The 15,397-nt window shown below is 39.7% G+C and overlaps 2 protein-coding genes across 2 annotated transcripts; both read right to left on the reverse strand.

The window, feature by feature from the left end:
• Positions 1-4,167: 4,167 nt before the first annotated feature.
• LOC114583000 (olfactory receptor 2G3-like) lies at positions 4,168-5,106 on the reverse strand. The gene has a single exon (XM_028704345.2). The coding sequence runs from the start codon at positions 5,104-5,106 to the stop codon at positions 4,168-4,170; it is 939 nt and encodes a 312-aa protein (XP_028560178.2).
• A 7,443-nt stretch (positions 5,107-12,549) lies between these two features.
• Positions 12,550-13,488, reverse strand: LOC144325335 (olfactory receptor 5A2-like). The gene has a single exon (XM_077918230.1). It carries the CDS (start codon positions 13,486-13,488, stop codon positions 12,550-12,552), a length of 939 nt encoding a protein of 312 aa, XP_077774356.1.
• Between the last annotated feature and the right edge of the window lie 1,909 nt (positions 13,489-15,397).

The following is a 15,397-nucleotide window of genomic DNA, read 5'->3' on the forward strand; positions in this document are numbered from 1 at the left end:
CTGCACCATTGTTAAAATGGATGTTTTTCAGTATGGAATTCAGCTGAATTGGAAGAAAATAGAAGAAACAAATTCTGAAATTGTCCATTATTTATTTTGCAATTCTGTCTTGGGAGCAAGTCTCATTGAACTCAACAGGACTTATATCTGCATAGACAGATAGAACATATTGAAAGAGCAACCAGAACCCTGCAGGATTTATGACTTAGATCAACAGCTGTTGCACAAAGGCATCAAGCCTACAGGGTGCTGCGTCAAGGAAGGGATAACAGGCAGGAAGGAAGGAAAGTCAGGGCTCCTACCTTCTCTTGAGAAGATTCAGCCAGTGGTCAGGTAGGTTTTGGCTTTTCCACTGGTTTTTCCACTTATTCCCTCCCTCCCTCCCTCCCTCCCTTTCTTTCTTTCTTTCTTTCTTTCTTTCTTTCTTTCTTTTTGATAATCTATCCCCCCGCCCCGACAGCCCTAGATCTTTCTGGCCCATCCAACCTAATCTACAGTGGTTTGTGGCTGTCACAAACCAACTCAACCAGTGCCTACAAATAGACACAATTTGGCTCAGGGATCAGCCAAATCCAATACATAGTAGGAATAAATCTTCATTCCTTTATGCCTTAATAGTTCTGTTCCCTTTTCAGGAAACGGCATCTTAAGAGAGCCAGTGTGGTGTAGTGGTTAAGAGCAGTAGACTCGTAATCTGGTGAACCAGGTTTGATTCCCTGCTCCTCCACATGCAGCTGCTGGGTGACCTTGGGCTAGTCACACTTCTCTGAAGTCTCTCAGCCTCACTCACCTCAAAGAGTGTTTATTGTGTGGGAGGAAGGGAAAGGAGATTGATAGCCGCTTTGAGACTCCTTAGGATAGTGATAGGGACGCAGGTGGCACTATGGGTTAAACCACAGAGCTTAGGACTTGCCAATCAGAAGGTCAGCGGTTCGAATCCCAGTGACGGGGTGAGCTCCCGTTGCTCGGTCCCTGCTCCTGCCAACCTAGCAGTTTGAAAGCACGTCAAAGTTCAAGTAGATAAATAGTTACCGCTCCGGTGGGAAGGTAAACGGTGTTTCCTGCTCTGGTTCACCAGAAGCGGCTTAGTCATGCTGGCCACATGACCCGGAAGCTGTAGGCCGGCTCCCTCGGCCAATAAAGTGAGATGAGTGCCGCAACCCCAGAGTCGGTCACAACTGGACCTAATGGTCAGGGGTCCCTTTACCTTTACCTTTACCTTTATAAAAAGGTAAAGGTACCCCTGCCCGTACGGGCCAGTCTTGACAGACTCTAGGGTTGTGCGCTCATCTCACTCTATAGGCCGGGAGCCAGCGCTGTCCGCAGACACTTCCGGGTCACGTGGCCAGCGTGACAAGCTGCATCTGGGGAGCCAGCGCAGCACACGGAACACCGTTTACCTTCCCGCTGGTAAGCGGTCCCTATTTATCTACTTGCACCTGGGGGTGCTTTCGAACTGCTAGGTTGGCAGGCGCTGGGACCGAGCGATGGGAGCGCACCCCGCCGCAGGGATTCGAACCACCGACCATGCGATCGGCAAGTCCTAGGCGCTGAGGTTTTACCCACAGCGCCACCCACATCCCAGTTACCTTTATAGGGTAGTGATAAAGCAGGATACCAAATCCAAACTCCTCCTCCTCCTCTTCTTCTTTTTCTTCAAAGTTTACTGTGCACATGAATACAGCATAGCAGACTTCCCTAATTCTCTTATAAACTCACCAGCATGCAAAACATTGACATATTTGTTCATTTGTATTTGATTCTCTAAGTAAACAGTTTTCCTCATTAGACATCATGTCAAGCTCATAGACTTTATTATGGCAATGTATTTACCTGCCATGATGGACTATTCAGCTGTTCAATTCTGTCTCTTCTTGGTCTTGACTCATAGATGGCATGTAAAGCATGGGCTACAGCATAGACAGCATTGTAGATACCATAGGTCTCACCAGTCATATCCATATCAAATGTATACTCAGACAGATATTCCAGTTTCTCTTTGCCTGTGCACATATTACTTTGTGAATAGCGTGAAAAGCTGTCTTCATAAAAATAACAAATGAAAGCAGTTGACCAGAAATCCATGAAAAAGCGAATCACTGGCTTATCAGACATAAAGCTCCCAAGAAACTCATGGAAACCTGGCACAGGCTTTTTGTGGACTGAAAAAGAAAAAGCACCACTGTACGTTTCCGGAGGTGTTACAAATAAACCAATATGCTGTTTGAAATCCCACCGAGCAGTTATGATCCAAACTTTCCCAGGATTGATCTCCCAATTTTGTCCCATGAGGTTTTGTAATCCACACATCGAATTATAGTCTCCACTGACTATTACCACATTTATCTCACTTAAGAAAAGTTCTGTATATAACTTTGACATATAGTTGCGATAAGTTTCATGCCACACATATTTTGATTCTCCTACTTTATACTGGTGGGCAACACAAATGCCATACTGCAGAAGCAGAGATGTCAGGATCTGACCAAAGCTTTCTCCATCATCATCATTTGAAACAATGAGCCCAACCCATGTCCATCTGAAAAGGAAAAGTAGCTGAGTAATTCCAATGGGTTGAAGAGTTTCTCTTGGTGACATTCGATACAAAAATGGGAAATTTGTTGTACCTCTAAGTGTAGACTCATACGCACCATAGTTAAACTGATGGAGAAAAAACAGTGCTGATGAGAGCAAAGAAATAGCACATGTCTGAGCTGTTGTTGGGAGCTCCTAGAATCTAATTATACTATTAACTTTCAATATATGAAATGCATAATTTCCCCCCACTGCATAACTAATATTAGCAAGTAATGTTGGCATAATACTTCCCAGCCAGCATAATCATGAAGTGGTGCAAACTTAAATTTCTGCAAAAAAATATATTAAAAAGTTTCAATGCTTTAGACAAAAGGAATGGATTAAGTGTGGACTCCCACACATACTCACTGGGGAGTTAGCCCCCTTGAACTCAATAAGACTTGCTTCTATAAAGACATGGGTTTGCATTTTAGGATCGAGTGTGGGTGGGTAATTTCAACTTTCTCCTCCCAAACCAAGACAAAGTGTATAGCCTTAATTTATTTTAATTACATGTTGTGATAGCTCAGTCAGTAGAGCATGAGACTCTTATTCTATGTTTAATAATTCTTTATATTAAATTTCCATGTTCTGAGATTACAGAGGTGAATTCAATTAGCTCAGTGGTTAACTACCCCATCTCTTTTATTGATCAACACCCCGTTCTCATGTCACAGCACAGGAAGGAGTGTTTCTTATCTGAATTTTTGTTGATGATGTTACTGTCTCTCCATGAAATGGGGGTTGAGGAAATGATAGTGATTTTACTAATTATAGAGTTCGTGAACAGTTCCTGGTGTGAGAACTGTATGTCTATGTAATAAAAAAAAGCCATGTTGGTAACACCTGCTCCCTACTATGAAAAGTTATATCCTTTGAAACATCTGTGTATTACAAGTGCGTAGAACTAGCGAACCTTTAAAGGCTGCTGGACTCCAGCCCACATCTGTTCTAGCCAGGTATTGGCTAGATGTAGTCTAATCGGTTGGAAGTAGGACACACATTTTGGAGGTTCCACTCCTACCAGCTGGACTGCTACCAATGAATAGGCATTCAAGACTTTTATTTGGACTCTTGTGTTTATGCAGTGATGTCAAGCAAACATTCAATTTTATTTCCCATGCTACTTTAATCTATTCTATATGAAACCCGGGCATCATCTGGAGACTTAGTGTGAAGTATTCCTAATGTGTGGGTGACACCGAATTCTATCTTTTCATATTATATGATTCAGGAGGCCTTGCAAGTGCAAGAATAGTGTCTGGAGGCCCTGATGGGCTGCCTGAGGGCCAATAAATTGAAGCTGAATACTGATAGATCACAAGCTTTGTGGATAAGTGGTTTTAGGTCCAAAAACAAGACTGACACCATTCCCCACCCCAGAGCCCAGGAATTTAAGAATCTATTAGTCTTCCTTAATTTACCATGTCCTTCATTATATTGACATTATTGCTGGCCATGGATCATTTTATGGCAGTACGCAAGATGCTTTATAATGAAATTCTTATCTGGTTTATTAGCAATTTAATGCATAGTTTAAAATACAGTACCATTGATGAACACTCTTCCATTGTTAACAATACATTTCTATTAGGTCTTGTTCAATACATTCCTTCCCAAAGCTCTCATTAATGCCTCTTTGACTTCCTTGTTCCTGAAACTATATATAATGGGATTTAGCATAGGATTGATTACTGCATAAAATATAGAAATCATTTTATCATTCTCAGGGGAGTAAAATGATTTTGGCCTCATGTACATGAACATTCCTGTGCCATAATAGATGGTCACTACTGTTAGATGGGAAGAGCATGTGGAAAAAGCTTTGTGTCTGCCACTAGTGGTACGGATTCTGATGATAGCAGCAATGATGTAGCCGTAGGACACCAGAACCAGGATAAAGGGCAGCATTAAAGTGCCTGCACCCCCTATCAACATCAGAAGTTCATTTAAGGTGGTATCAGTACAGATCATGTGCAGCAGAATGGGAGCCTCACAGAAAACGTGATTAATAACATAGGGTCCACAAAGAGGGGGCAAAGATAAGTAGAGTGGAACCACAGAGAGTAGAAAACTGATGGTCCAAGATGCTGCTGCAGTCTTCACACAAACACGGTAGCTCATTATTGTGGTGTAACGCAAGGGATGGCACACTGCTACATAGCGGTCAAATGCCATCACTGCTAGAAGGAGACATTCTGCTGCTCCCATAAAGAGGGAGATATAGGTTTGCAGCATGCACAGATGATATGATATAGTTTTCTTGGTGGATATCAGGTTGGCCAACATTTTGGGGACCACAGCAGTGGTGTAGCAAAGGTTCAGAAATGCCAAGTGTTGAAGGAAAAAATACATGGGAGTATGCAGATGGGGATCTGCTGTGGCCAAGCAAATTATACTAATGTTCCCAAGAAGGGTTGCAGCATATAGAAAGAAGAAGATTGCAAAGAGTAAAGGTTCCATTTCTGGATGATTAGAAAAACCCAAAAGCATGAATTCCCAAACTTCTGTTTCATTTGTTGGTCTCATAATGCCCCATCGATTCCAACTATTGGGAAGGGGGAACCTGGGAGAAGAGCAGACAAAACTACCTTTTAGAATGTGAGAATATAGATATATCATCATATATCCTAAACCTAAATCCTACATCTAAAGTATCATTCATCAAACACAAAATACAATTAATGCAATGTTGTTCTATAACTTCCATCAGTTTGTCAAGTCAAGTTTTAGTTTTCAGTTTTATGCTCTTTTGCATATGCTAAGTCTGGACAAGATCAGTAAGATTGTTTTCCTCCTGATGTAACTTATTGTTTATGATAAAATTATAAATTTGTGATCTATGGAACAATAACTATAAAATTGTGAACTATGCAACAATATAGGAAAGAAAAAAGAGTTCTTTGATCATACAGGCACTAGAAATTTCATAGATGTAAAAGCAGAGCAGAGTTATGAAGAAATAGAGACAAATGTAAAAAGTTACATGAAAAAAGTTATTTTGAGCAATGATAGTACAGGTTGGCTTTCAGGTATTGTTGGATTAAACTTCCCACCAGCAAATAGTCAGGATTGGTGGGCACTGTAGCCCAACAATATCTGGAAGGCAACTCATTTATGATTTAGAAATTTTATTTTAATAGTTTTTTTCCAATCTTATTTATTGTTTTTTGTTATATGCCTTAAAAATAATTTTAAATATTGTTCTATTCCTTACTTGCATGCATCCTAATCATAACAATAGAAATAATATCTCATTATGTTCACTTTTCCCCATCTGAGTATAAATAGGATTCCTTCTTCCCTTCCTTCCTTCCTTCCTGCTTGATTAACAGAAGTTAACAGAGGTCAACAGAAGCAGGGGTTTCTTCCCATGGAGGTAGATATCGGATTATATCGTTAAACTAGTTTTCTTTGTATATACTCAATGCAGACTAGGTTAGGTGGGCAGACAGGCTAGGAGCTGTAAAATAAAAAGATAAAACATGAGCATATAACTAACGCAATGAAGTCCAATAAAACTATAAAAAGCTGCAGTATTATCACAATTCAACATGACTGGTAATAGCAGCATCAAGCTGGCCAGTCTATACTTATGTTTGCCCACCACACTCATCTTAAAGGTTACATATTTCTCTTGCCTAGTGAAGCTTACCATATTTGTTTAATACTACAAGCTCCCCTCCAACACAGACAAAAAGCACATTTGAAGAGATGTGCTTATACAAATATATTAATATTTCTTTCTTTCTATAATACATTCCATTATCTCCATAACACTTTTGCTCCATGCACCTCAATTATTTTTATTTGAATTCTAAGCGTTTTATTGAGAAGAAATCCCATGGATTTCAATTTAATTTCCGGGGGGAGAGAGGGAGGGAGATAAAAGTCTAATTGATACCCTCTCCTTATAGTACCTTAACCTACCTTAATCGTAATATGTACATTCATTGCTCTTTGGCCTTGATGTTACATTGACAATAATGCTGGTGTTTAAATTCACTGACAAATGGAAGCATTAGTGACCCATACTCAGAAGGTACATAAATGACACTCTTACTGCCATGCAGATTTTCTGTTGAGATGTGATGTTAATAATAAAGAATGGAGATGAAATATAGGAGTAGGGTGTAGGAAATGAACCAGAATTGAGTTCTCAAAGAAGTAAAGTCTTTTAAGAGCATAAAAACAGAAAGAGCCCTGCTGGATCTGGTCCAGCATTCTATTCACACATTGGTCTATCTGATATCTGGACTATTTTGGAAAGGAAGGTGAAGTGTAATTTTAATAATAATAACTAAATAAAAATAGGAAGCAGGCCCAGAGACAGAATCTAAATACAAGAGCATTTACTCCATTTTACCAGTACAGTAAATGTTATTCAGAGAGCCACTGCCTTCAATTGTGAAAGCAGAGTCTAGTTATCATTCTCAGTTCACACTAAGAGCAATATCAGAATATGTTTCATTCCTTTCATTTTTTTGTTTTCTTTAAAATCAAGGATTGTACCTAGTTTTGTCTTGTTCACCTAAGTCTCTGATCAAGCTGAAATTTATAGTAAGGGTGAAAGCAATTGTCACTGGCACTCTTTTCCCTCTGCAGCCCCTGTTCCATTCAACCTCTACTCCAAAGGGCTCAGAATCTCCACAGAATATCATGGCAGGTTGCCAGAGAAAGGATGGATTTGCAGAGTTCCCTTCCCTCTGCCCATCTTCACAAAAACCTCTGCCGAATCAAAGAACATTGTGTGAGTTGAAGGACAGAATTAGAGACAATCCAATATGTTTATTTGTTCCTGGGGGGAAAAACCCAAGATAACAGCATGAGACGCTACATTGCATGCCCTCCAACATTTCTCCAATGAAAATAGGAGAATGGAATTATCATTCCATAATGATAATTTTACTATTTATACCCCGCACATCTTAGTGGGTTGCCCCAGCCATTCTGGTCAGCTTTCAACATATATAAAAATGTAATAAAACATTAAACATTTTTTTTAAAGAAACCACACTTCTCTATACAGAATTGCCTTTAGATGGCTTGGGAATCAAATAACTCCATACCCCCCCTCCCACTATTTCTCCAATGAAAATATGGAAGTCCTAAGGAAAAGTGGGACATTCCGGGATCAAATCAGAAAACTGAGCGGCTTCTTTAAATCAGGGATGTCCCTGGAAAACAGGGACACTTGGAGGGTCTGACATTGACATTCCCAGGGTATAGTACCCCTCTCTTCTGGAGATTCAATAATTGTAAAAAATGGGAACCAGCCAAGAAGATCCCTTCAACTCCACCTTCATCCAAGCACAGTACAGGTAGTCTCATTGAAATAAATTAGACTTAAGTTGTCCCACTGATTCCATAACTACCTTCTTCTGGATCCAACCCATAGTGTGTTTAATTCCTATTGTGTTTGGTCTTAAGCAGATAAGCTGAAAAGTACTGAATAATATGACCTACTTGTATACCGTTCATACCACATGAATGCAGAAGATAATGATAAAAGAAAACTTCTATATTTACTCCTACCTTCTATATGATGGCTTTATTAGTTGTTAGAAAATCCCCAGGCTCCAATTAACTTTGCACGTCTTACTATGAAATGGACTCAGCAGAAATTACCACTCCCTTAAAAAAAACAACAAAAAAACTTACAGGATAATGGAAGGTTAAAATGGACAACATTTAAAGAGATTTTTAGGGCCATACAGATCGCCGAAGAATTGATGCTTTTGAATTATGGTGCTGGAGAAGACTCTTGAGAGTCCCATGGACTGCAAGAAGATCAAACGCATGCATTCTTAAGGAAATCAGCCCTGAGTGCTCACTGGAAGGACAGATCGTGAAGCTGAGGCTCCAGTACTTTGGCCACCTCATGAGAAGAGAAGACTCCCTGGAGAAGACACTGATGCTGGGAAAGATGGAGGGCACAAGGAGAAGGGGGCGACAGAGGACGAGATGGTTGGATAGTGATTTTGAAGTTACCAGCATGAGTTTGACCAAACTGCGGGAGGTAGTGGAGGACAGAGGTGCCTGGCGTGCTCTGGTCCATGGGGTCACGAAGAGTCGGACACGACTAAATGACTAAACAACAACAACAACATAATACAGATCTGGAGAAACAGAGTTGGGTGGGCAAAGGCACCCATAACTGCTAGGAGCAGGGGTCAACAAGGTTTATCTTGCCTGGGCCTAATCGGTCCCGCGGAGATCCCTCCATGGGCTGGATCTCGAGCATGTGTGCGCCTGTGATTTTTGGTGTCTGCATGTGCGCAGACGCAATTTCCGGCACCACGGAAGTGAGTTCTCGCACCGCGCTGCACTGATTTAGCGCAGCACGAGAACAGGCGGATCGGTTCAGGGGTGGCTCATGGGCCGGTCAAACGACCTCTATGGGCTGCTTCTGGCCCATGGGTTTTAGGTTTCTGAGTTAGGAAATGTTAGAAATTATTACATGGCAGAATTTAGATTCTGTTTGGAGTATGAAAGGGAAGGTGCCAGACTAAACCAAAAAATTGCCTGGGAAGAAGGGCCATCAAGGTGTAATTACTGGAGAATGGCCAGCCATTGACCTTCTGCCTGAGCTCAGGGTAAATAGCAGAATTGGGAGGGGACAGTTACAGGAGGCATGATGTCACACAGGAAAAATGTGCCCTTTTGGAAAAATAAAAGAGGTCTAGATAAGTGGGGTGAGTAAATAGAGGTTGGAGAAGAAGAGGGAGGACTCGACAAGCTGTTTTGAAGACTGAACCGTCTTGGTGAACTGGCTGAAGGCAGGTTGGGAGAGAGGCATGGAGATGCCTGGGAATCCAATTCTGGGCTACAGTGAAGGAAAGCCTCCTCCTGAGATGTAATGTTGTAAATTCTCCCCAAGCCCATGTGTAAATATTTGTAAAATAAACCATATTTCTTAAAGACCTTCGTCTCTACTATGTCTTGATTTCACAGACACAACCCTGGGTGAGCACATGGAACCCCCTAGAATCTTGCTACCATTTAGCAGAGATTGGGGGTGGGGTGGCACACAAACTTTAACACACACATACACACACAATCTAGATGTGAGTGTCACAGGCAGGCTTATGGGGTTGACACAAGGATCAGATATCTCCCAATGAGCCAAACTCAAACAGGCTCATGACTAAGTCTATCAATCAGTAGTCGCTCAATTCTTCTTCTTTTTTTTAAAAAAATGCAGTATTTATTTGAAAATTCACATATTTGCAGGGGGAAGAACTTTGAATAGAAAATACTTCTTATGCAAAGGGAAGAAAATGCACCTTTTAAAAACAGGGAATGCTTTTCTTTCCAAAGGAGGCTTGCAAAGCTTCTTGTGCAGTACTTCCTAAGCACCAATAGTCAGCTGGGTGTCAGTTATGTGGGAAGCACAGTGCAAGAGGCCTTAGTAGACACCACAAATCAACTAGGATTGCCATATTTCAAAAAGTAAAAACCAAGACACCCCGAAAGACAGCCCTACAACCAACCGATCAGCAGTGCCTGCAAAGCCTTTTTGTCAAAGTCCCACCTATAGCTGCCCCTCAGCTGATGTCACATATGATTTCACATGCAAGACAGCTGGGTGTGGCTTGAATGAATAGGATGAATGAAATGGACTTACAAATAGGAAGCCCTAGCCTTCCAGATTAGGTCCTCAGGCTGATAGTTCTCCTTTTCTGCTGTAGAGAGTTGCTGGAATTGGAAGTGGGGCCTAGGTCTGCATCTGTTCTGGAAAAGCTAGGTGCCAAACTGCAGCAGGTGTGGTCATGTTGAGTTAGTAACCACAGAAGGCCATGCTCCTATTACTGACATTAGCCAGGGCCACCCCAGAGGCAACATTCAGTTTTATAGTCTCAAAGATCAATGCTGAATGTTGGAAGAATTTGAACTTTGTGAATTTCAATATGAGAAGACTCCATTCACCCTTCCCAAATTAATGAATCAGGTGGATTTTGTACTTCTCCCAACTTTGTGACAGTGTTCTCAGTTCATGTAAAATGTGTAAGTGCATTATCAAATGTTCATTTTAAATTATATTTAGAAAAATACACTTTGTGAGAAAAATACATTTTTGAATGCTAAACTTAACATTTTGACATGGATGTATGCATCATCACACTTTAATGCAGAATTAAATTTGCAATGGTGATACAGACTAGAAATATACTGATCCAACCACCCCTCGTTACACATCCCTACTGTGTCTGAACAAAGCTCTGAAACCAGAGCATAGAGTTCCAGGTAATTAATATAGTCATAGTCGATTTATTTATAAACCACATATTCTACAAATACATCTGTACTTGAAGCAGTTTACGAAAATATCTAAATATCGGAACACATTTTGTTGCTGGCATCCTTCTGTCTCAGGAGACAATGAAAAAATACATACGCTGTAGAGACTAATATGGGAGAGACATGTTTTGTTGTACCTGGGGTAGAGGAAGGAGCACATTTACAAAACATAATAATACCTCATGACACAAAATAATAATGATGGTGATAATTAATATTAAATAAAAATAACAGTTCATTTAACATACATGAAAATTTAAGAGTGCAAAGTTCAACAAGTCAAGTAGTTTCACATCCAAATGCACCATCAAAACTGATGGCATCAGTGCCGAGTAACCTCCTACCTTTTATTTACACCTGATCCTCAAAGTTCAGAAAGTAACTTCAGACTTCATCTGGAAATGGATCCTTTATAAAGACTCTTATGGCTAGAGTATGGGAAAAAGCAAGCAGAAACAGCCATTCACTGATGAAAAACACAGTTTCTTTTCCCTCACATGGTTCTAGATTAAGGTAGGTAGAGAGAGAGAGCCAAGCAGTAGAAGCAAAGACCTAATGAAATCCATGAACTCGATAAAGCTGATGTCAATGCAGGTGAGGTGTAGCAAAGGGGCACTGTCACAGAAGTAGTGATTAATGACATTAGTTCCACAGTAAGGCAACCTCACTTTCAGCACTGTTGACAAGAACAAAGACAAGAACCCACCGATCCAAGAGCCAATCAGCATACTGACACAAACTTTCCCAGTCATGAGAGTGGGGTACCTAAGTGGGTAGCAGATGGTCATGTAGCGGTCAAAGACATCGCAGCAAAAAGGATGAACTCTGTAGAACCCATGAAGAAGTAGAAGTATGACTGATCAAAACACAAAATATAGTCATGGGTTTGGGGGGAAAGGAATAAGAAATAACTTAATATTCCCCACTGTTTTGTTGGCAATTGATCTGAATATAACATGCATTAGACAGGTGGGGTGTGTGTGTTTCTTTGCTTTTTTATCATTCTGAATAATTTGATGTCATCAGAAAACATGACCACCTCAGTGTTCATTCCTCCTTCCAGGTTATTAATGAACAAGTTTAAAAGCATATGTCCCAGTATAGATCCTTGGAAAATCACACTTCATACATCCTTTCAAGATAGCCTCTCTTTATCCCATGACTGCTAAGTATTCTCAGGAGGCTTGGTCAAAGACTGTATCAAAAGGTTTTTGAATGTTCAGCTATGCAATGCGGACTATATCACTCCTGTCCACATTTTATTGATGCTCTCAATTACCTCTAAATTGTCGCTTAGACAAATATGCATAAAAGTTCAACTTATTAAAAGACTTCTCATAAAAGTCTTCTCATAAAAGTCTTCTCCTGTATGCATGCATACAATTTTCAGAAGCCAATGGTGTCTAAAGTAACATTTTAGCCATAATAATTGAACCATATAATTAATATTAGTGTTCATTGAACCATCCTCTACCTCAGAGCACAGGAATTTAGGAATCCACTAGCCTTGATTAATTTAGCATATCCTTCATTGTTTCTACATTATTGCAGGCCCTGGACATTATAAAGCACGAGATGCTTTATAATGAAATTCTTGTTTGGACTATAAGCAATTTAATGCATATTTTAAAATACAGTACCATTGATGAACACTGTTCCAATACATTTCTATTATGTCTTGGTCAATACATTCCTTCCCAAAGCTCTCATTAATGCCTCTTTGACTTCCTTGTTCCTGAAACTATATATAATGGGATTTAGCATAGGATTGATTACTGCATAAAATACCGAAATCATTTTATCATTCTCAGGGGAGTAAAATGATTTTGGCCTCATGTACATGAAAATTCCTGTGCCATAATAAATGGTCACTACTGTTAGATGGGAAGAGCATGTGGAAAAAGCTTTGTGTCTACCACTAGTAGTACGGATTCTGATGATAGCAGCAATGATGTAGCCGTAGGACACCAGAACCAGGATAAAGGGCAGCATTAATGTGCCTGTACCCCCTATCAACATCAGAAGTTCCACTAAAGAGGTATCAGTGCAGATCATGTGCAGCAGAACGGGGAGCTCACAGAAAATATGATTAATAACATAGGGTCCACAAAGAGGGGGCAAGAATATGGAGAGGGAAACCACAGAGACTAGAAAGCTGATGGTCCAAGATGCTGCTGCAGTCTTCACACAAACATGGTAGCTCATTATTGTGGTGTAACGTAAGGGATGACACACTGCTGCATAGCGGTCAAATGCCATCACTGCTAGAAGGAGACATTCCGCGGCTCCCATAAGGAGGGAAATATGGGTTTGCAGCATGCACAAGTGATACGATATAGTTTTCTTGGTGGATATCAGGTTGGCTAACATTTTGGGGACTACAGCAGTGGTGTAGCAAAGGTTTAGAAATGCCAAGTGTTGAAGGAAAAAATACATGGGAGTATGCAGATGGGGATCTGCTGTGGCCAAGCAAATTATACTAATGTTCCCAAGAAGGGTTGCAGCATATAGAAAGAAGAAGATTGCAAAGAGTAAAGGTTCCATTTTTGGATGATTTGAAAAACCCAAAAGTATGATTTCCCAACCTTCTGTATCATTTGTTGGTCTCATAATGCCCCATCGATTCCAACTATTGGGAAGGGGGAACCTGGGAGAAGAGCAGACAAAACTACCTTTTAGAATGTGAGAATATAGATGTATCATGATATATCCTAAACCTAAATCCTGCATCTAAAGTATCATTCATTAAATGCAATATAAACGTTATGCAATATTGTTCCATAACTTCTTTAGGCATATCTCCATCAGTTTGTCAAGTCAAGTTTTAGTTTTCAGTTTTATGCTGTTTTGTATATTCTATGTCTGGAAAAGATCAGTAGGGTTGTTTTCCTCCTGATGTAACTTCTTGTTTATGAAAAAATTATAAAATTGTGATCTATGCAACAGTTACTATATAATATAGGGGGGGCAGTTCTTTGATCAAACAGGTACTAGAAATTTAGCAGATATAAAAGCAGAGCAGAGCTGGGAAGAAATAGAGACAAATTTTAATAGTTACATTTTTAAAAACCAAGTTATTTTGAGCAACGATAGTACAGGTTGGCTTTCAGATATTGTTGGGTTAAACTTCTCACCAGCAAATAGTCAGTATTGGTGGGCACTGTAGCCCAACAATATCTGGAAGGCAACTAATTTATGATTTAGAAATTTTATATTAATAGTTTTTCTAATCTTATTTATTGTTTTTTGTTATACGCCTTAATAATAATTTTAAATATTGTTCTATTCCTTACTTGCATGCATCCTAATCATAACAATAGAAATAATATCTCATTATGTTCACTTTTCCCCATCTGCGTATAAATAGGATTCCTTCTTTTCTTCCTCCCTCCTTGATTAAGAGAAGTTAACAGAGGTCAACAGAAGCAGGGGTTTCTTCCCATGGAGGTAGATATCCTTAAACTAGTTTTCTTTGCATATACTCAATGCAGACTAGGTTAGGTGGGTGACTGGGCAGACAGGCTGGGAGCTGTAAAATAAAATGATAAAATATGAACATATAACTAACCCAATGAAGTCCAAGAAATCTACAAAAATCTGCAGTATTATCACAATTCAACATGACTGGTAAAAGCAGCATCAAGCTGGCCAATCGATGCTTATGTTTGCCCACCACACTCGTCTTACAGTTTACATGTTTCTCTTGCCTAGCAAAGCTTACCATATTTGTTTAAAACTACAAGCTCCTCTCCAACACAGACAAAAAGCACATTTGAAGAGATGTGCTTATACCAATATATTAATATTCCTTTCTTTCTAGTATAAATTCCATTATCTCCATTCCACTTTTGCTCCATTCACTTGTAACCTCAATTTTTATTATTATTTTTAATTCTAAGAGTTTTATTGAGAAGAAATCCCATGGATTTCAATGTAATTTCCAGGAGTTAGGGGAGGGGACAGGAGAGAGAAAAGGCTAATTGAAACACTCTCCTTATAATACCTTAACCTACCTTAATCCTAATATGTACATCGATTGCTCATTACCCATGTTACATTGACAATAATGCTGGTGTTTAAATTCACTGACAAATGGAAGCATTGTGACCCGTACTTGGAAGGTGTATAAATGACACTCTTACTGCCATGCAAATTTTCTATTGAGATGTAATGTTAATAATAAAGAATGGAGATGAAATATAGGAGTAGGGTGTAGGAAATGAACCAGAACTGAGTTCTCAAACAAGCAAAGTCTTTTAAGAGCATAAAAAAAATGAAAGAGCCCTCCTGAATCAGACTTTAAAACATAATAAAACATTTAAAAAACACTTGTCTATAAAGGATTACCTTCAGATGGATTGGGAGTTGAATAACTCCATACCCTGCAACATTTCGCCAATGAAAATAGATACATCCTAAGGAAAAGTGGGACATTCCGGGATTGAATCAGAAACCGAAGCGGCTTCTCTAAATCAAGGATGTCCCTGGAAAATAGGGACACTTGGAGGGTCTGACATTT

Source organism: Podarcis muralis, chromosome 13 (genome assembly GCF_964188315.1).
Source record: "Podarcis muralis chromosome 13, rPodMur119.hap1.1, whole genome shotgun sequence".
Classification (NCBI taxonomy): domain Eukaryota; kingdom Metazoa; phylum Chordata; class Lepidosauria; order Squamata; family Lacertidae; genus Podarcis; species Podarcis muralis.

Excerpts from the sequence above, each read along its gene's own strand:
- LOC114583000 (XM_028704345.2), bottom strand. The coding sequence starts at position 5,106 with ATGAGACCAACAAATGAAACAGAAGTTTGGGAATTCATGCTTTTGGGT.
- LOC144325335 (XM_077918230.1), bottom strand. The coding sequence starts at position 13,488 with ATGAGACCAACAAATGATACAGAAGGTTGGGAAATCATACTTTTGGGT.